Source organism: Emydura macquarii, unplaced genomic scaffold (assembly GCF_026122565.2).
Source record: "Emydura macquarii macquarii isolate MOO-44397 ecotype Brisbane River unplaced genomic scaffold, CSIRO-AGI_Emac_v2 contig_1253, whole genome shotgun sequence".
In the NCBI taxonomy this organism is placed as follows: domain Eukaryota; kingdom Metazoa; phylum Chordata; order Testudines; family Chelidae; genus Emydura; species Emydura macquarii.
Window position 1 is genome coordinate 25,702,261 of NW_027131390.1, and position 23,009 is coordinate 25,725,269.

At 37.9% G+C, this 23,009-nt stretch overlaps 1 protein-coding gene across 1 annotated transcript in view; it reads left to right on the forward strand.

The window, feature by feature from the left end:
• LOC137153984 (connector enhancer of kinase suppressor of ras 2-like) overlaps window positions 1-23,009 on the forward strand; it is a 474,493-nt gene that overhangs the window by 288,440 nt on the left and 163,044 nt on the right. Inside the window, exon 9 of the mRNA XM_067549753.1 lies at window positions 1,748-1,894. Within this exon, the coding sequence (XP_067405854.1) occupies window positions 1,748-1,894 (147 nt within the window). The remainder of the gene's footprint in view (window positions 1-1,747; window positions 1,895-23,009) is intronic.

Here is a 23,009-nt window from a genome sequence, read left to right on the forward strand (position 1 = left end):
AGTCCTCCTAGGATTTTTAAGGAGTTTCTCCAGAACTGTGTTTTGATGAGGATCACAACATGTAGATATCATGGGAATGATAACAGTGACAGCAAAGATGACTACATTAACAGTCTCAATAAAATGTGGAGATTTTTAGCCTTTCCTGGGAAGAAAATATGCTCAGAATATCATTTGCTTTTAAAATGTTCATACTATGTAACAGAAATGATAGCATAATACATTATGGTAAATGTGGAGTGCTACAGAACCTATTATCCAAGCATCTCAAACATACATGTATAATACCTCTCTGAAGTAGGTAAGTATTATTATCACTATTTTTCAGATGGGAAACTAAAGCACAGAGAGGTTGAGTGGCTTGGTCAGCTTTACACAGCAGGTTGGTGTCAGAGGTGGCACTAGAACCTTGGTGCTGCTTTCTTGTTTCAAAGTTGTGTGATCTAGCCTCCAGGCAGTGTTTTCTCCTGATGTAGTCTGTTTGGAATTCATTAAGAACTACTAGGAAATAGAAACTCATCATATTCAAGGGATATTTACATCAAAGAAACAACCTTCAACATAAATGACAATCATATAAATTAAGGCCATGCAGGCCCAGTACAACAGATATTAGTCCTATTTTGTAATGTATTTGAAGAAAAACAATAGCTTGTGGACCTGAAACCACAGCCCTATATTTGACTTCATCCAATCTCCTAATTTCATTCCTTTATGATACTTCATGAAGAGGTCCTTGCTGACATCCAGTGTATATTGATTTATTGATGATGATAAAAAAAAGTTCTTTACTCATGGCAGAATTCATGCTTCTTTTACTGCATAAAATCTACTAAAATTATGTAGACTACATAAATATTTAAAAAATTCTTGTATACACTTCTTTGCACATTGAGACCATTGTTTGTATAATATATAACTTTTAAAATCCCCTTTAGCATTTAGCTTTATAGGATGATAAGGGGTATATTCATTAATACAAACTGAAAATTCATAGCCTATTTTTTTTAAATTAAATGTTCAAATGTAAAAGCAGAAAAAAATAGTACACTAAATAACCAAGAATGCCAAAAAAATATCTCTAAGCGGTTTTCAACAAGAGACACAAGTGAAATCCCTTCAGAGTTAGTGATACTGTGCTTTGTGCTGTAATTATCATTTCTAATAATTTGGGAACTTCAATTCCTCTCAGTGGAACTATTGGTAATTCAAACACAAATGGTATTTTATCTTTAATTAATCCCTTGAAGAAGTCACATTACTGTTGCCCAATGATATCCCCTCTTCTCTCCCCCCTCCCCCCCAAAATTAAATTGTTTCAGTTATAACACTGAGGATGCAATTTGTAATTATTCCACGACTATTATTCCTCTTTCTGCAGAGAAATACAATGATAATTCAGTGGCCAGGATAATTAAAAATTATCAGTTTGTTTAAAGACCGGAAGAATTATAGCATTGCGTTATTATTTTTAAAAATGTCTGGTTACTTTAGGAATAAAATAGGCATTTCATCTCTATTATAAAAAACAAGCAAAAAATAAACAAATTAAAACAGCATCAGCAGCATCATTCTGTCAAAGAGAAATCAAATATAATTTTAAATGATGCTCCTATTTGCAACAAATAGACTGTAATGAAAGCAGTTTCATTTTAATAGACCATTTCAGTTTAACACAATACTTCCATCACATTTAAGTAAGTTAAGTGGAAATCTTTCAAATTTCCATTATGGGCTGTCTTCTTAGGTTGGCTGGCAGTTAAAGAACCTTGTAAATGCATTGCGGGAAGACCCAAATGGAGTGATCTTAACCTTGAAGAAACGTCCTCAAAACACCCTGGTTTCCGCTCCTGCACTTCTGAAGAATGTGAGGTGGAAGCCTCTGGCACTTCAGGTAAGAAAGTTGTTGAAATGGTAACATTTTATGGTAAATGCTATCTTTTGTTAAAGAGGAAGGTGGTAAAGTGGATATTCCTTCCAAACAGAAGCTGCAGTAACCTTTAAAAAGTATATCACAGTTCATAATGACTGGTTCTGCAAGCCTGTGACAGACAGACAGAAAAAAAAAATTAGTGAAACAGGGTGCTGGGACACGCTCATGGCCCAAGAATCAGCACTCTGTTACAATCAAGCTAATTGTTTTTCCTCCATATTTTTGTATGAGTGGGGACCAAAGGAGTCAGAAAGAAACAGTAAATAGCTGCAGACAATAATATATTCAATATATCTACCATTCTGAGCCAACTCCAACTCAAGTTGTTTACAGTCTCCAAGCAAAAGCAATACAGCCCTTCCAATCAATCTACATTTCCATCATTTCACAGCAAGTCTTTTGTAATCTTTTCAATCTGAGATTCCAGTCCCTTTGGACTTCTGACATTTCTACATTTTTGGCCAATAAGATTATGGCTCATTTGTAGAGCCAGTAATACTTTGATGCTTACATGTTCTGTGGTAGCCTGCCAATGTGAAAATAAGCAGTTATAAAGAATAATGGGTTGGTGTGGTTGCCTGCTTGGTTTTCCTGAACTTACTAAACATTTCCTACGCTTTCCCATGATTTGGAACTGGGAACACTCTTCTGAAAACATTGACATGCGGGGTAGAAACTGTCCCAGCAAGAAAAGCTGCCTTCAAAGGAAAACTGCTAAAGGCATCTTTCCTGAATAAACAAATGGATATGGCTGCCTATTTCAACCTTTTAAAATTGTATAAGATTCGCTAAGAAGTTTCTGCACTTTTATGATGATGTACAAACCAGGTTTGGAGATTTTGTTTGGCTCATTCAAAAAAAGTGAATAATTTTCTGAATCTAGTTAGAATAAATAAACTTGATTATGTCCCATATTTCTCTTTCCTTACTCACAACCAAAGAAGAGTGTCCTCTCTTCAGCCTTTCCATGTTTCCCAGCTTTCATTCCCAACAATGATCACATCCCCATTTAGCTCTCTAGCTGATTCTCAGAGTCTGGAAGCTCTGACTTTTGTTCTGTTCCTTCCTCCCCCTCAAAGCTAACACCTGGACTGAATAACCTGCCTCTAAGGGGGACTTTGTGACACATAGAAAATTCAAAACTATGCAGATTTTTCGACCAATAGGTCAAAGAAATAAAGCTTTCCTATCCAGTAGAATATTTGAAGACCTAAAGAGAAACCTTCTTGGACAGCAAAATTGGGTTGACAAGCAGAGATCCTTCCTTTGGACCAGAACCTTATTTATGTAGTTAAGGAACCTGAAAAGGAACAGAACACAAGTCCAAGAAGCTCTTTCAGTATGGAATTAGATGTTTTGCATTACATTATTCCATGGATTTTCTTCATTTAGGGACTAGCAGGGTATATTGTATTTATCACTCCACTAGAACATGCTTCCCCAATAAGGAGGAAATTTTACAATGAAGGAACTCAATAAAATTGTAATGCCAATATTCCCCTCCCCCCCTGCCCCCCATCCACCCCCCAGCATCTATCTTTCTTTTAGGCACTCAGATGCCACAGTTATGAACACTGTGTAAGTGCCTAAATAGATTTCAAAATACCAATTTTTTATTTCATCTATATCTTACAACAAGGAGACACCAAAACATGCCAGCCTAATTTGTGACAGATTTTCCAGGCATTTAATATATGCATGTGCAATATTTTATGCATGCGTAAATTAGATAATTGTGCCACTATGTTAACTTCCCATTTTGAACATAAATAACTACTTTTGTGCACAAATGCAGGCTTTTAGTGCAGAAGTGGATTTCATAAACAAAATATATTGTAGACAGGCTGAAAATGTGGCCCTGTAAAGTCTTGAGAATTGAATCTCTCATGAACTGAAGAATTCTTTGGTTTTTAAAGATAATTTGCCTCCCTCCCAAGATTCACAGGAATTAAATATTATGGAGTGATTTTCTACTGTAAATGTAATCTCTCTGCTAAGAAACTGTTTAATGGAGACTCATGGTCATGTTAACAGGAACGCAAACAAACTTCAAGGTGTAAAAGAGATGACTTGGCAGCTCTTGTTTATAGGATCCTGTGACAGATTCAGATGAACACTCCCCTGCTGAACCCAGACTGCTGTGAGAGGATCCAGCAGCTGAATCCGTGGGTGTTTTAAGCCTCTGGAGTCTGAACAGAGTTCAGGCACTGCCTTGGCTTTGGGGCTCCTAGGCACACTCTTGAGGTTCATAGTACCCCTTCACAGGAGCTGTGACCACATGGCCCGTGACCACATGGCCCACTGTCCAGCCCGTGGGATCGTGGTGACTCCTTAGACTCTCTTGTAGCTTAAATGCACCTTCTTCTAGAACTCCAGCTGTATGAATGTTCTGGGCCCATGGTTTACCTCTTCAGGAAGCATGTGGTGGTAGGGTAGTAAATATCTCATACAGACTTACTTTGCAGAGGAGTCTAAAATACCTTTGCTCTTTACTAAACCCAACAAATACACAAATCGCCACAGAATCTTTTTGTCAATATCACAAAATGGACACTTCTGGGAATCCTTTTAAGCTACTGCAGTGATATATAGAAATCTGCTCTTCCATCAAGAAAAATTATTTACCTACATTTGGCCCAGGTATCTACTGCTTCCACAGTGCATAACAGAGAGACAAATATTGTAGTGTTGCCAACTCTCCAGATTTTCTCAGGAATCTCCTAATAAGTGATGTTTTTCTTAAAGCCTGACCACCTGGAGGCATGTGGTTAGGTGAAAATATCAGTTTACATTTTTTAAAAGTTAGTTTGTAGACCTCATGGTTCCAGAGAAAAACTTGTAGACATGACTCAAATGCACCCCAAATGCTCAGAAACCAGGAAGGCAAATAAAAAGAACCAAAAATGTATTTAAAAAACAAAACAAAACAAAAAAAACCCTTGAGTTTCAAGCTTATCTAAAGATTTTGGGAGGCCTTACTCAGATTTTTGAATGGTTGGGGTTGGTGACACCAACCAACATGATATTTAACCTACATCTTCATTCTCTCTAACCCAAATAATCTCCCCCAGAAATATTTGATTTTACAGATGTGCATTTACCCCATTTTTGGTCACAGAGAAAGAAATGGAAACTAATTTTTCTTTAAAATTGTATTAGACTTTCCGTCAGATTTTCATTCTAATCTAAAACCCAATTTCATACTCACTGAAGTCAATGAAAAGACTTCCATATACTTTAGTGGGAGCTGGATCAGGCTCTATGTGAATGAGATAATATTTGGTAGGTCGGCATTAGTTGAACAATTTACTGGCCATCCCTCTTTACTGCCTGCAAGTGATGTAAACATGCTGCTTGATGCTGATATGAAACTACTCAGACAGAGAAACATTTTTTTAAACTCATGTTTTGTTATTGTCATGTAGCTCTATCATCTTCTTCCACCTCATAGGTTAAAGCTTTAGAAGTGGGGAGTGTCAGGGTTCCTATCTTACTCTGAGGTATATCGTTTCTGTTTCTCCCCCACCTCTCTGTGTCAGAATTGCCCATGAAGACAGTTTTTCCCCATGGCTATGAGAATAAAAGGCTTTATCTAGAGCTGCTGTTCATGATATCCCATTGTTTATCTAGAAGGGATCAATACAAGTGTATAATTTAGTTGTGTTATTTCCTGAAATACAAACATACCATCTTCATACTTTATAAATCCATGAGACCAGCGAATTAGAGTTCCAATACAGATTATGAACTTTAATCTTCTATAGGGTGTACCCTTGTTACTCTACAAAATCACCTGATCAGTTAATTGTAATGAGTGCTCCTTTCCATGATTAAAATAAGTACTTCATATTGACTGAGATTTTAGGCATGCTCTTTTCAGTGAGATGAACAACATCATGCTCCTAATCAGGTTCTGGAGATAGTAGATCAGAATAAAACACAGTTTGTGTCCACATCAATAAAAATTATATAAGTTTCTCTTTTTCTTTTCCTGAAAAAAACATTATTTGTGGTTCATTCTGCCACTCCTACTCACATTAGTAGTACCTTACTTCTGAAAGAAATTTTTTAGACTCCAATGAGACTATTCATTTGAGTAAGATTGGTAGATTTTGGCCCTATATATTATATCACTGAAACAATAAAATTATATACAATCATTTGTATTGGCACATATGTCATGTGAATGATTTATGTTTAAAGTCAGAATATCTAAACATGATAGAAATGCTAAAACCTTTTTTATCTAAACTTCCATTTATTTAAAAGTTTTATGTTTTATGTTCTCATCACATAGCATGTTCCCATTGAAGTCACTGGCAAAACTGCCAGTGAATACGTTGGTATTGGAAGCTGGCCCTTAATTACTTACTACTGGCAAATAGGCTAGATAACATGAAATGCGACCTAAAAGGTACCATTTATAATATATAATTTATGCCATGTTCTTCTGTTTTCTTCTATAAGGACCAGAGCCCTTTCATTGAGCAGATAGATTTTCTATCTATTGTCTGAACTAGTATTTTATTTAAGGGATAATTACTTATATTTAATGAGTGGAATTGAAACTTGTCTATTTTATTTCTGTACATCTGCAATAAATAAACGTTGTAAAAATTTGTGAGCATTTTTCAGTCACCTTAATGTAATGATCAATGTAAGCAGTCAGTGAAACCAGAGGCCTTGAATTTAAAACTTTTACTGCAAGCAAACTAAGCATGTGAAAAGTTGAACATTTATAAAATAGACTTCAAAAGTAGTGTACGTATAACGTCATCGATCAGTGCAGTAGCTATCTCTGTCTGTGTCCCCCATTGTTGTCATATATGAGTGCCGAACATGGTATTTTCATATTTTCACACTGTTGTTTACATATCTGAATTTTGTTTATTTTGGGTTCATGAGACCCTTCAGACAACCTCACATGGTTGAACTATAATAAATGTTTCTTTTGTGTAGAGAATCTTTATCATGCTAATTTCCTATAGCTTATTTCCACAGTTGTTTTAGCTGTCCTTGTTATAGGACTGCAGGAGTTTCCCCGTGCAGCAGAACCTTTGCAATTCTGCATAATGGGCACACAGGGAGATTCTGTTCTATCTGCAACCAGCTTTGCGTAGACTGTCATAAAGAGGATTGGGGAAGTGTTTCATGATCATACAGATCCAGTAGCCACATACACCCACATATAGGACAAAGGTGGTTATTTTTCTATATGAATCCAGAGACTGAATTAGTGACCACACAGGAGTGTATGATGCCTTGCTCATGAATTAAGAAACTGGATTCTGTCTTCCAAGCCCCTGTTCATTTTCCAGTTCACTGTTGTTTTATGGGTAGTGGACAATAGTAGACTTTACTCCTTTAATGCACTAGCGAATGCTCTGAGCAAGAGGTATGGTCTTAGAACTGAGCACTGGCTTTTGGAGCCAGGAAATCCCATGCTCTAGTCCTGGGTCTTGACACTAACTCCTTCTGTGGCTGACTCACTTGACCTCTCAGACTATGTTCCATTTCTGTTTGGGCATACAGTCAGAGGTTCTATAGTGGGATGTTGTGGAGAGTAATGATCGGAAAACACTTCCCAGGTATAAAGATCTGTACGAGAGCTCATTATTTAAAAAATGGATATACTTAAGGGGAAATTTAAAAAACTTATTGTGGAGATCAGTATTTTCCCCCTGTCAATGACTACATTAGCTTTATTCAATGAAAAAATCAAAAAATTATTTTCTTGAAACTACCAACAGTGCCTACTTATCCTAGTATCTAAAATCAAAAATGTTTATTTTGCATCTTTTGCATTACCATAGTTATTTCATCATAACTATATGATAGAATCATATAGCTATTAATTGTCTATTTACATAGTCATGTGCACATAATGCATTACAGATGTACACAATGGCAGTGCTCTTGCCCCAAGGAATTCACAGGGTCATCCATAACAAAACAATGACAAAAGTGAGGGCAAAAAGCACCATAGAGGCATGAGCTATTTATTGCTATCTGTTTGTATGGAACCTAGCATAATTAGGTCCTATCTCGGGTAAGGCCTGACCATTTTGACTAATAGCCATTGATGAACCTATTTTCCATTAACTTAATTCTTTTCTTAATCCTGTTACTGTTGTGGCCTTCACAATCTCCTTTGGCAATGAGTTCCACAGGTTGTGTATTGTGTGAAGAAGTACTTCCTTAAGTTTGTTTTAAACCTGTTTATTTTTTAAATTTCTTTGGGTAATCCCAGGTTCTTGTTTTCTGTGAAGAAGTAAATAAGACTTCCTTATTCACTTTCTCAACATCATTCATGATTTTATAGACCTTTATCATATCCCCTGCTTAGTCATCTCTTTTCCAAGTTCAACAGACCCAGTCTTTTTTAATTGTCCTCATATGGAAGCTGTTCCATACCCTTAGTCATGTTTGTTTGCCCTTCTCTATGCATTTTCCAATTCTAACATATCTTTTTTTGAGATGGGGCCACCAGAATTGCATGCATGTGTTCCAGGTGTGGATGTATCATGAATTTATATAGTGGCATTATGATATTTTTTTGTCTTATTATCTATCCCTTTCCTAATGGTTCCTAACACTGTTATCTATTGTGACTGCTGCTGCACTTTGAGCAGATGTTTTCAGAGAACTATCCACAACGATTTCCAGATCTCTTTCTTGAGTGTTAACAGCTAATTTTTGACCCCATCATTTTGTATGCATAGTTGAGATTATGTTTTCCAATGTGCATTACTTCACATGTATCAACATTTAATTTCATCTGCTATTTTGTTGTACAGTCACCCAATTTTGTGAAATCCCTTTGTAAATTTTCACAGTCAGCTTTGGACTTCACTGTCTTGAATAATTTTGTATCATCTGCTAACTTTGCCACCTCACAGTTTACCCCTTTTTCCAGATAGTTTATGAATATGTTGAACAGTACTGATCCTGATATAGATCTTTGGGGGACCTCTCCACTGAAAACTGACTAACTACTCTTTATTTCCTTAGTTGACAATTGTGTTGGTGTTGCACAAAGCATAATTGAATTCAGCTGACTCTTCCATAGCACTGCTACATGTGCCAAAAAAGATGTCCCCTAAATTTTTACCCAATATTTATAGTTAAATAACAGGTAAAATGTAGTTTTCAGATTTTATATATCTTGACTGTAAAATATGAAACTGTGACTTTAGGCCTCAGTTGTCCCAAATAGGCATTGATAGTGGAAAGTCCACCTCCAACCCAGCGAAGCTCAACAGTGTAGTCTACAAAGCAGGGAGGGCCAGGCTCCAGCTCTTCTCTTGCAGAGCTTCTGTCAGGACTGCTCCTATAGTGGTATTGCTGCGTGCCATCCTCCCTCAAACACAACTACCTCCATACAAGTACAAGGGAATCCAAACTGTATCCAATGTGCCTTCAAAAGGTTTGAAGTGCTGTATAAACAATAAGCATTCTTATTATTTAAAATTACTAGGGGTTTTCCAGATATGAAAGAATGTGTTTTTAAAAGCAAAAATGTTAGTTTCTCAATCAGCATAACATTTAAAAAAGCCACATCACGCATGCTCTCTCTCACTCATATATACGTCTAAGAGGAAACCAAAGTTATGAATATGTGCCTCTTGAGACTCAGTTTATTTCAGGAAGATCTAAAATTTCACAAATTAATGCAGAATTTTTCATTGCATTCACATGCTGTTTCCCTATTTCACCCAAATTTCAGGTGCTTCTGCTCTGTGTTTATCAGGAAAAATAAACATTCATAAGAAGAGGACATTTTTTTCTGTGAATCTTAGGGCTTCCGATAAATGGTTCTTAAAAGCCAGATGCTGATACCATGACTTATGATGGAAACCCATGACTCATGTTTGACTTCAGTGGGACTCTTTGTGGATTAAGATACTATTCAATGTGAGCAAGGGTATCAGACCCTAATTTTTTTTGGGGGGGAGGGGAGGTTAGGAAGCTCAGCCTCTTGAATTTCAGTTCACTTTCAAAATTTTAATTTTTCAACCACAGTTGAATCGAACTTCCTTTCATATCTCAAGAGCAACATGTAATGACCTAAACTTTTCCTACAAAAAGTTCTAGAAAACCAGTCTGACCCTTCTGTAGTTACACCCAGACATACCAGTGGCTTCAAATTATGGTGCTTGTTGTGTATAAAGCCTCTTGGGGCTAATAATGGCACTTTCAACTATAACAACTTCACCTCTAACTGACAAAAGAATTCCCAGGCAAAAGTGAGGTAAGTATCAACCAACCAGGTGCAGAATGCAGATTCTGCTAGCTAATACACAAGTTCTTCACTTACTCTTCAGCTTTTTTCTGTGCTTTACTGTTTTTATTTTGTTTAAGATATAAATTATTTTTATTAAAATTCATCAAAACAATTAATTTCTAAAAGAAATTACTTGTTATAACAGAAATAATGCAATTTTAATAGATCATTGCCATATGATCTATGAATCTTTCTTTAAAAATAAGATCTTGGCTTCATCTCAGTCTCCATTTCCCATAAATACTTTGGCTTTGCCTCAGTGTTTATGTAAGAGCAGGAGACCATTATCCTATGATAATATTCTATTCCATTGTTGTCATCTTTTAATTAGAAAACATGTCAGTCTTGCCAGCCTATCTACTGTTGTCTCCAGTGGACATTACCTGATGTTGGAGGACTGTTTTCACTTTTAATCCACACAAACACTTTCCCACTCAGTATAAAATAGATTTTCCATTGGCAATGACAAATACTTCTCTATTTTTTCATTAAAAATGAATACTGCTAACTTCACTCAATTAAAAACAATTAACATTTTTTAAAATATAGAGGATTATTTCTAAGTGGAATTATCCTTCCTGCTCCAAGCAGTAGTCCCTGCTCCAAGCAGTAGTCCCTGCACACAGATCTTGCTATCAGCTGTGCTTGAGATATAGAATTCCGCATTGCAGACCAATATTATTATTAATGGAAAATGTTTGTAACGTTTTAAGAGCAGGTGTGGGAGCAATATAGAAGGGCAAATGACAAGTTGATGGTTCTTGTGCAACTCTCTGAGGTTACCTCTCTTTGTATTAGAGGATTTTTCAGTTCACAGTTCAGATATGGTATCCTGACAGAACTGAGCTTTACTTTGCTGTCATATAGTCTGTATATTTGCCAAACTTCTCTCAACCAAGGTAAGTAGGCAAAGAAGGAAAAAGCAAAGAATTAAGGCTTTAGCTACACCACATAATGTTACTGTGCCTGAGAACTCTTGCTAGCAATTGTGTTAACAAATGCTGATTAGCATTTAGAAGTCAATGTGGACTAAGATGAACCTCTTTCAACGTTGTGTCACTTGACATGACTGTTATGAGCAGTATTCAGGCACAGTAATATTTTGTAGTGGAAATTTGACCCAAAGAAGATACTACTATGTTAAACATTGATGCTTGGGATTTTTTTCTCTCCAGATGTCCTCATGAATTTCCTCTCTCTCCAAACACTCCCTGTTTATGATGGTGAAAGTGAAGACCTTCTTTCTATGTAATAATTTCTTAAACTGTGGAGGTATAAGACAGGAGCTAGTTTCACCCAGTGGCTGCAGCAGTGAGGTTTAATACTACTTATATGGACACTGGTAGTGCCCCAATAGTACTTAGAGTGGTATGTAGATTATTTTACAATAGGAAATTTATTCTGTCTTCATCATGTAGAGAGTTGGTGAAGGATAATGGATATATATTGTGAAATATATCTTAGCTGGAAATATTTTTATGGAAATCTTGCACCTAATTGAAAGTTGTTGGTTAAAGCATAATGAAATAAATTCTAATTACTTAACATAACAAAAAATATAGCATAAGAAGTGATCTAAACTACAGATTGCATTCTGTGTGTGCATATGTATGTAGGTGTGTGAATATGTGCCCAGGTAGGGAAGAAAGTCGTTTGCTGTTTTGGGGTTCATGTTTTGGTTTCATTTTTGTTTAACACTGAAGCACTGTTAAGCTAGTTATGTACTTACTAACTATATTAACTGTATTAACTTACATCTTATTGGACTTTTGTAACTAGTGAGAGTCTTAATAGAAGGCAGCTTTATGCTTTAGTATTTCCTCTATGGGAAAGCCCTTCTTCTAATTTTTTGTCAGTGGTTTCATAACTAGGTTTGACTTTATAAATTCTTACTTCAATGTGTAGCTCTTATCCAAGTAGACCCATTCAGTTGAATGGGACTACTCACATGAGTAAGGTTACTGGAAAGAACACCCAGGAGTCAGAATTAGAACACCTTATGAATATTGCTTAATCATTCCTATGAAGCTGGTAAAAATTCATTGGTATGGTACATGACTGAAAAGCAGCAGGTATAATTATAGTATTTGCAAGTTCTATGCATTTATAAATCTCTGCAATTTTAAGTATGTTCTTTTTTATGTAATATGAATTTGGTCCCTACATTAGTTAGCACTGGGAATGCAATGAAATGCAGCAAGTAAATAAAGTAATCAAAGAAAAAAAAGTAAATAATCATGAAGTGCTGGAATAATTGTTTGATTATTTAATTGAAATGTACCGGTAGACTCTGAACATATTCCCTGGAAAAACAAAATATTTATGTTCCTTGTGCAGAAACTTTCTTAACAAACTGCAAAGAACTTTCCATCTCAAAGGGTTTGACACTCAGTCACTCTAAGTTAAAAGTAATATTTAAAAAAAAAAAATTATTTTACCTCTGTTGTTAATAGCAGCCCTGATAGAACTTTTAAAATCTAATTTAGGTCTCACCATTTGTGCTGCTGCTTTACTTTTGCTTCAGTTTAAGGTATGAAAATTTACAGATTCGATTTCAGTTAAATTTCACAAATATTGCTGTAGTTTTGCAAAATTTGAAAGAAAAACCTAAAAGTGAAGTAAAAAAGAGGCTAGTTTTGTACATCCTTTGGCTAACATAAAGCAAATTAGTAGGAAAGAAAATGGTTGATTAGGAATTTTGTACTGAGGAGTTTAGTCCTTTGTATTCAATAATACTGCAAAGAAAGTAAGTCCTGGCATCAAGCAGTCAGCATTTTTAAAACATAATAAAATTTTTCAGGATAGAGTCATGGCACTTGGAAGGAAAGACTGGGTGCCCACTGTCTGTCTGGGTAAGAATCGTTGATCAAAAATTAAAAATGGCCTTCCTGTAAAGAAGTATTAAGACATAAAGCTACCTTCTGTTGTGACCTCATGAGCAAATTCACAGAAAACCCACAGCTGTCACTCCTCTACATTGGTTAATTTACTCATGAAGGAGTTGAGGGGATTATGTTTACTCCCCGCAGGGAAGAAGCCAGAGATTCAATACCCCCACCCTAAGTCATCATAACCCCTCACAAAAGGTAAGGGGTGATAACCATGTTCATGCTTTCTTTCTCTGCATTACTACTGGGCTTTACCAGCTTCCTGCTGTCCCTACACTGCAGTGCTCTTACTATAAGGTGGGTGCACAACTGGTAGAAAGACTATACTCGGAGAAGTTATCAATGGTTCGCTATCAAACTTGGAGGATCTAGTGGGGTTCTGCAGGGATCAGTCCTGAGTCCAGTACTATTCAGTATTTTCATTAATGATTAGATAATGAAATGAAGAGTATACTTATAAAATCTGCAGATGACACCAAGCTAGGAGGGGATGCAAGCACTTTGGAGGACAGGATTAGAATTTGAAATGACCTTGGCGAATTGGTCTGAAATCAGCAAGTGCAAAGTACTACACTTAGGAAGGAAAAATCAAACGCACAACTACAAAATGGGGAATAACTGGTTAAGAGGAATAGGGTGACCAAATAACGTGTGAAAACTCAGGACTGGGTGGGACGTTATAGGCACCTATATAAGACAAAGCCCCAAATATCGGGACTGTCCCTATAAAATCGGGACATCTGGTCACACTAAAGGAATAGTGTTTCTGAAAAGGATCTGAGGAGTATAGTGGATCACAATTTGAATATGAGTCAACTATGTGATACTGTTGCAAAAAAAGGCTGATATCATTCTGGGTATATTTACAGGAGTGTTGAATGTAAGGCATGGAAGGTAATTGTTCTGCTCTACTCAGAACTGGTGAGGCCCCAACTGGAGTATTGTGTCCAATTCTGGGTGGCACACTTTAGGAAAGATATGGATAAACTGGAGAGACTCCAGAGGAAAGCAACAAAAATAATAAAAGGTTTGGAAAACCTAACCTATTAGGAAAAGTTAAAAAATCTGGGTATGTTTAGTCTCAAGAAATGAGGACAGATGGCGGGACCTGATAATATTATTCAAATATGTTAAGGGCTCTTATAAGGAGGATGGTGATCATTCTCCATTTCCACTGAAGGTGGAACAAGAAGTAATGGGCTTAATCTGTAGCAGGGGAGATTTAAGTTAGATATTGGGAAAATCTTTCTAATGATAAGGGTAGTTAAATTCTGAAATAGGCTCCTAAAGGAGGTTGTGAAATCTCCATTCTCCTTCATTGGAGGTCTTCAAAAGGAGGCTGGATAGTCATCTGTCGTAGACTGTTTAGACTCAATAAATCCTGAATCTGGCAAGAGTCAGACTTCTAACCACTTGGTTCTATGGTGTTTTTTAAGAACAGGTTGGACAAACACCTGTCAGGGATGGGCTAGGTTTACTTGGTCCTGCCTGGGTGCAGGGGAGGCTGGACTTGTTGACCTCTCAAGGTCCATTCCAGCCCCACGTTTCTATGATTCTTGCAAGATTTACTGAGGCCATAAGTTCATATTTTTAAATAGCTGTATTTTTGTTAACCCCATTATTGGTAGTACACTCTTAGAAGCATGAAAATAAATGTTGTTTCCTTAGTAATTGGATTTTTCTTTCAATTTTCAAGACAGTTGTTCGTGTGTTTCTAATGAAGAGCTGAAATTCAAATTAGTTTGTATTCTGGCTTATATATTAGCATCCTGAATACTATCACTGCTCTGAGAATAGGTTTTGATAGTTAGATTATGCTAAATAATATATAAAGGAGCCAAAAGGATTGATTTTTCAGAGACCCCACATAAACCAATTTTCGATTGCTGAGGGGGATTTTCTCTTTGACAAAAGTGTGCGTGTGGGTATGTGCTCACAGATGTACGCAATATATAGAATCATCATTTTAGAGCAAGTTTACATTACGTCAAAATCATGCCCCAAATACTTGTCAAAGTCTTTTTAACTGAAGTCATTAATAGTAAATAGCTGATGATGTTTATCATTTATTAAAATTACTTCCTAAAATTTACAACATAAAAAGCACCAATCTGCTACTCTGAGAATGCTTTCACATTGTAGAAAATAGAAATACAAATAAAAACAAAACACAACCCAACAGACAGGACTTTCACCACCAAAATTCCCTCTGTATAATAGTGTCAGATAAACATATAACAGTTTACTTAAACTAATTGCAGGGTTTTTTAATGCATTTGCCACCTGCATGTTTTCTATCTATTCTATAGTAGTTAATAGACAGATTCATCAGTAATACAGATGCTACTGCTAAAAAATATGTGGAGTAATACAAAGCACATGATACAGATAGCAAAAAAATTCAGTAGGCTGGCTCCTGAGCTGCTGTAAATCAGCACAGATAAATGGACACAAAAAGTTCCAAATAAAAATGTTAAATTAAGGCTTCACATATAAATGATTTTCTTTCTCCATTCAACCATGATTCTGCAAAGCATTTAAGCAGCTACATAACTTTGAATTTAACGGGACTGCCAACATGAGTAAAGTTATGCACTTGCTTAAATGCTTTGTCAGATCAGGATATAAATAACTAAACTGACAAAACTGTTTAAATTTGATACAGCCAATTGGTTGTAATTATTTCCAAGTTTTCTTTAATTTAAATTCCTGTACAGTAGGGTTTTTTTCACTGTATAGCAACAGATGCTGTGAAGCAAATTCTTATACTATAATTTTCCTTTCAGCAGATTTTATTAAAGTCATATTAGTTACAGGAAGGCAAATTCTCTTTTGGTAGTTACAGAGATGGAAACACTGATTTCATATGAAAGACTCAGACGTGGGGGGAGGAAACTCGGAGAATATCTACACTGAAATCAGATGTGATTGTAGCTCATGTAGATATACCTGAGCTAGCTTTGATCCAGCTAGATCAAAATTGCAGCAGTATGGGCAGCGGCAAAGGTTAGCCTTCTTTGTACAAGCTCCGGACCAGGATTGTGGGTAGCCTGTGCTGCTGTTCATGCTGCTGTGGTTACACTGCTGTTGTTACTAGCTTAAATCAAAGCTAGCTCAGGCATGCCTCCATGAGCTGCCATCATCCTTCCAGATTGTACCATAAACATGTCCTATAAGCCTGATTCTTCTCATGCCTAAACAACTTATAAACAAATATAACGCAAATGATTTCAGTTGAGTTGTTCCTGATTTACACTGAAGTGAGACCAGAATCAGGGTCTATATCTTTAGATGATGTTTTGGAGATGTGGAAGCATGAAAATATTGATTGACTGTCAAAATTAATGAGTAATCCTACAATCTGTGTATGTGTGATGACTTCCTTGATTAATCCCTCACTGATAATTATTGAATGTACAACACCAGAAAGCAGTTCTTCAGGCAGGCAGTCAAGTTTTCTAAAGCTAGAATATCAGTTCTCCAAGTATGGCTCTCCTGGTGTTAATTCTTATGATGACATGAAAACCTGATACCTTCTACAGATAAGCAGAGGCAATAAATAATAATTGCATTTATTTATCACCAGAGATCCTAGAAATCTGTTCGCCACAGAAAAATACAGAATTTGTGTTTTTACAGAGAACATTTAATTTTTATATTTTGTGAAAAAATAAAAACATATATTAACTATTAACTAAATTTTACTGAAAGTACCAGTGTCACTTATTCAATGTGTGGCTGCGGCTTGGATGGTTAGACCAAGGTGACTGGTGGTTTGGTTAATACGGAGAGCTGGATAATGGAGGCTTAGATAAATGGAGTTCTACTGTATATCAGTAAAACATTGTGTTCAACTGATACCTATATATATAGTAACTACAAAAACTGAAGTTCAGAATTTCATTTTAATCACAGAAAATGTGGATTTTTAAGGGTTTTTTTTTTTTAATCAGAGAATTTTGTGGTTTTTGTAATGGGAAACTAGGATCCCAGTTTATCCCCTTTCATCTTGAAGGATCCTAACATGCTTCACAATTCTGCAAGCATTACTGATCATAGTGTGTACAAACAAGGCTATTGAAGTAATAGTGGAGTAGTAAACAGAAAATCTGACTGTGTCTGCAGTGCTTTAGGCTGCACAGCAGTTGTGGTGGAACATGTTTGGTAAGGACACTGGGGGAAATCCCCTCTCTTGTGAAAAGTGTTATGGGAACTTATGTTTATTCACATTGGATGGAAATTTTAGCATCTCATTGAAAGTACCCTGTAGTGAGGTAGCGTGGCCTCCCTCTGAGCCAGACGGGGAGGGGTCACTTTCTATACCTGGGTGGGTGGAGCCAGAACACCCTCGCCCTTCCCACCGGAAGTGGGTAAGCGGGACAGAAAGTATAAGAAGCAGGGCCTCTGGTTTAGTTGGTACCAAAACAGCGAGGAAGATGGATGCATCCTCTTTGCTCTGAGCTGCTGTCTTTGCTGGCGAATCCAGAAGCCCACTACCCATCTAGGTGCATCTGTCTACCAGAGAACTGTCGGGACTGCTGCTAGCCAAGTAGCCTGTGGAGACTCAGAACGCCCCACAGAGCCAGGTACCTCCAAAGGGAAGAATAGGAAGTTGCCCAGGGGCAGTCGACTCCAGTCGGTTTGCAGTGCCACAGAGGCATAGTCAGCATGTTTTGGCTGGAGCCCCGTTGACCCAGTGGTGGAACGCTCCACCACTGTTAGGACCCTAGGCTGGGATGCAGTGGAGTCGGGAGGGCCCATGTCTCCCTACCCCCTGATACTCCAGTCATGGCAGTCATTCTTTACCAGAGCCCTAGACTGTTGGTGCTCCACTCCTTACCTGAGTCCTAGACTGTTGGTGTTCCACTCCCTACCGGATGGAGTGATAGGCTGCTTGCCTGCCCCACCCTGCCTGAAGGCCTGGGGCAATAGACTGCTACTCAGCTTTTTTGCCTAATTCCCCCTCCAACCCAGAGGGGGAGGAGCAAGCAGCACCCCTCCACATACCTCCCACAAATGAAACTGCATAGTGTTCAATTTGTCTACATCAGAAAGACTGAGCTGGGTCAGGATTTAAAGATGTGGTTCTAGAGAACTCTGGTATTTCCCCACCTGATTCCCAGATTCAGTTGGATTTCCTTCTAGCCTGCTAGAAAACTAGTTGCAAGTATTTAAACAGATGTATATGTCTTCAAACTGGAGGCTTCCACATAAATTATCTGTACAAACTGCCTAAATGAATATATGCACCCATGCCCTAAATACATATAGAGTGGCCTATTGATAGAGAGATTATAATACACCTATGAAAAACACCGTTATAATGAAAGTGTATCTTTATATCTAGGAGCCTGAAATAGTTTGCTTAATAAAATGAGTGCTTAATGTTTTATACTTTAAAATTCATTTATATATTTATCTTTTCTATAGTCCTGCTTTCTTAATTTTTTATTATTTATTTAATATCCTGTGGGTGTTGCTATAGGTAATCAATGGATCTGTCTTCGACTGCAGGTGTCATGTAAGGATAGGACGTTAACCTAATATCTCAATTCTGTATGATTAGATCATTCTAACCACTTGTAATCATACCACCCTGTAAATATGATTATTGTAGGGCGTGGCTCCTCAAGCTGATGTGAGAAGACAAGTCATTGCTGATTACTCTGACTGGTAGTAACCTGTACCTTTTTATATTGTAAATAAAAAATCTAGATTGGCTTCTCAAATAGTGATTTATATCACATCATGAGCTGAATAAGGTCACAGCTGTGCGCGGGGCCTTTGCATACGAGTTTGTAATATGGTCAGCCCATTATTTAATGTCATGTTGTATGTTCATTCCTATATTTCCCTTATTTCTATGTTCTAATATAAATCAAATTGTATTATACAAAAACTTTGTAGTTTACTGTATTTGCTGGCTTCATGTTATATTTTTGCCTATGTTAAATCATTTTGTATCATCTATTATCAGTGTATGTGAAACAGGGACAAATAGCGTAAATAGCCAGATGTCCTAAGCACCCCTCAAAAAAGTATTAATAAACATACAAAATAATATAGTCACAAAAAGGCTAAAAAAAAGAAACTAAAAATATTTCTAGGAAAAAATACAAGTTTAAAGAGTACAGATTTTTCATTGTGATTTTTTTTAATTCCCTTCCCCTCTCCAAAATTCGCTCTGAAAGTTGATTTAGACTATAGTTGACAGGAAAGATGCTGACATCTTCTGTCTATGTACAGAAAAAGACTAAACAGTCTTATTCAAAGTTTCCTATAGTATACCACCAGTATTCCTGAACACTGAGCTGGAGAGACATCCTTTTAGGGGTGAGAGGATAGTTCAGTATCCATGCCTAGAGCACTCTGAGTTTCTCTGCTGATACTGCCGAAAAGCTGATTAGTTATGATCTTGGTTTTAGTTATGTGCACATCTCTCCACCAGGAACTGGAGTGAAACTATCAACAGGTTACTCAAGCAGCAATCTGTTAGCAGTAACCAACAATCGTTAGAAACCTGGGTTAGCTGTGAACTAATGAATGACCATTTGAGTGATGGGTGTGCATTGCATTACCAATCCCCTGAGCCAGAAAGTCCTCTCTGAAAAGTTCTGTGTAGTGACAGATCTAAGTAATGTACAGATCTATATAATGTCTGTATTGATCTTCCCCTTTTTATGTTTTTATTAAAACATTTGCATGAAAACAGTATCTGTGGATTAAATTAATTCCATCTACATGGAGCCCAAATGTCTGGCCTCTATGCAGACAGAGTGAAGAGATGTAAGGAAGGTGAAATCCACCTCCCCAGCCCAAGGCTTTAGGCTAGAATAACAACCGTAGCCCCTCCATGCCAATTGCATGGGGATACAGAGGTCACTGGATCAATGTAAACTCAGATCCAGGGATCCTTCTCTGGCTCATCTTGAAATGCCGTTCGACTGCAAAATGGCCTCTATGCATCAATCTATGCAGGGTAGTGTTGAGCCCATTTCTGTGTCATGCAGGGCATGTGCAGTGCCCTATATGGGTAAGCACACAGTTGACCTCCCACAGAGACCCTATTCAGAACATTATGTGGTACCAGCCTTGCAACCAGGGTTGAATTTCACTTTAAAAAAAAAAAAAAAGATGCATGCTGGTGCTGTTTCTGCTTATTCCTTAGATTAATTTATATTTCATAGGTTGTTGGTATCACAATCAGTTGGTATGGCGCCACAAACGTCACAAACAGGATTATGCTTTCAGATGAGGAATAAGCAGCAGCTGGAGCGGATGGGCCAAAGATCCTGTTTTCATAAGAATCCTGTAATTATGTTCCAAAGGGAGAAGTAGGAGCAGTGAGAAGTTTTTCCTCCCCACGATATTACGGTTCTGAACTCATAAGCTTCGCTATTCTACAGTCTATAATTAAATACAATTAGACTGGGATACACTATAGAAGTTCTCTCTTCAGATATTGCCAAGAGAAAATCCTATTTGGAAACAAAAAACTTTTGTATACAATTAATTGCATTTCTATTGATAAATCCCAACTTTTGAAGCCACTCCATACCCTATAGCAGGGACTAAATACTATAAATTAAATTTACGGGTGTTGTGTTCCCACAGGAATAGAGAGGAAAGCTTCTGAAAGTGTGGAAATATCTGTTTGAATTAGTAATAGGCAGGCCATTCCTCCAGTTCTAAACCAGACTGTCCTGTTTCTTTTCCCCAAGGTTTGTCCCCTGTCCAGTACTGGTATAAAACAGGTCTTGTTTTTGTCCGGTTTCATGCCTCATGGTATGGAGAATGCCCTTTTGGAAAGGGTGCCACTCCGCCCCACTGCTGTGATCTTCCACGCACTATACATGTGAGATCATAATAGCAGGGGTGGGGTCATGAAGGCAGGGAAGACGCACGCCGTTCTCAGAAGTATCACAATGTCCAGTGTTCTGAGGATGCATCAGTGGCCACCTTAATTAGCAGGGAGGGGATCCATTGGAGAACATAAACCACAAGCAACTTGACTCTCATTTGATTAATGGCTACTGTTACCAGATTTGCCCTTCACCTTGGGGTATGCTCATTTATTAGGGTTACCTTCCTGGAAGGGGGGTATGATTCTAGGGGTGTGATTCTACTAATGTACTGCTTGTGTTACTTGTGTGTTCATAGGGCTACAAGCCCCCTCCCAATGGAGGTATCCTGCAGGATCTAAGGTTTTCAGGGCTGGGTTCCTCAGGCACCAGATTCAAATAAACCCCCCCACAGATACACACACACATACACAGTTCAGCTCAACTTAGTGCGTCTGAGCAGACTAGGCTATCAGCACTCTCAGCTGACCCCTTATGTGTCCCTGAACTCAGCAGCCTGGGTGACACCACACACTCAGTGGCTACCCTTATATGCCCCTGTGCAACACACCAGAATAGAGCAGGCTGGGTCCAAACAGCACCTTTTTGGCTACTCTCCTTAATTGCCCCTTGGAATCAATCAGGCTGGGTCAAACAGCACTTGAGCTGCACCCTCATTTGCCCCTGGACCCCATAGGCTAGGCAGAGTAGCACTTCCTGGCTGTTCCCTTCATATGCCCCTTTACCCCACAATTGTTCTCGCAGTAACCCCCTTGATGAGCAAACCCCATAGGATTTTTGGGCACTCCAGGGATCTTTGGCTTAGATAAAAGAAGCGTTGCTACAGAGCAAGATAGGGACCAACAACACAAAAGAGCACATGCAGTTTGGAGAGAGAGAGAGAGAGGGAGAAAGAAAGTGTCAACCAGCTTGAGTATAACAGTTATTTATTGCTAGGTATATAAAACTTATGATACTAATAGTAATACCCTACAAGGAGAGCTTACAATATTATACAATTACAATTGAGGTATTGGAGAAAGTTATCCCAGGTTTGATTACAAAAATAGAAAGTTATACCTGGACTAAGAGAGGGGGATGGGGAAGAGAAAAGGTGTATTTGGGGGAAGAAGAAGGGAGGTTGATCTCACCACTCCATGCAGTTCAGAGGTTCCCAGGAACAGGTTTGCCAGTTCAGGGTCTGGAGGGCTTTGAGTCTGGCAGAGCCCCCAACACGATCAGTCAGGAAGAGAAGACAGGTTACAGTGGAGCTGATGCAGAGTTTGGATCCAAGCATCAGAACAAAAACTTGATTTCTGATAGGGGGGTTTTGTAGATCCCAGGTTTGTTTATGGATACAAAAGGAGCTGATCATTCTTGGAAGGGCATCCTTCCTTCAGATAGAGTGCACAATGCAACCAGGATACAGTGTTTTGCATATCAATACCTAGAATGGTCTGATAACTGTGGAGCTGGATGTGTACTGGTGTTAGTTCATTTACATCAAGAGCAGGGATTTCCCAACATGCAGTGCTTCCCTGCTTCAGCAATCCCAGAGTTCAGTGCGTTCCCTGCTGTACCAATCCCAGAATTCCGTGCGTGTTCCATCTTTGATGTAGATGAAGGTTCTGTTCTCCATTCATGTGCTAACTGAGATGCTTATGAGGCATGGGGAGTTGTCTCACCCTTGATGGGAGGGTTTCAGTTGTGTCTCCTGCCTTTTCATATTGAGAATGTCTTTGATTTCTGGTTCAAGCAGCCTACAGGGTGAGCAGCTGGGGTTTTGCGCCCTGGTTCCCCAAGAACACAGAGCTGCTAGGTAACACTACCCTGCGGTCCAGCACAGGGTGGGTGTAACATACTCCAGTGTTCTAAATATTCTCTAGTCTGTTGCTTATTTTTTTTGAAGTTTAAAGATCATGCTTTATTGATTTATTGACATCTTTAACACTAATACAGATAAGTTCGCTTTAGGTCAGCCTCCTCCACCAAATAACTTAGGCCTTGCAACGCTTATAAAAGCAGGGGAAAATTTCAACAACATCCCTTTTGAAAGCAGTTGC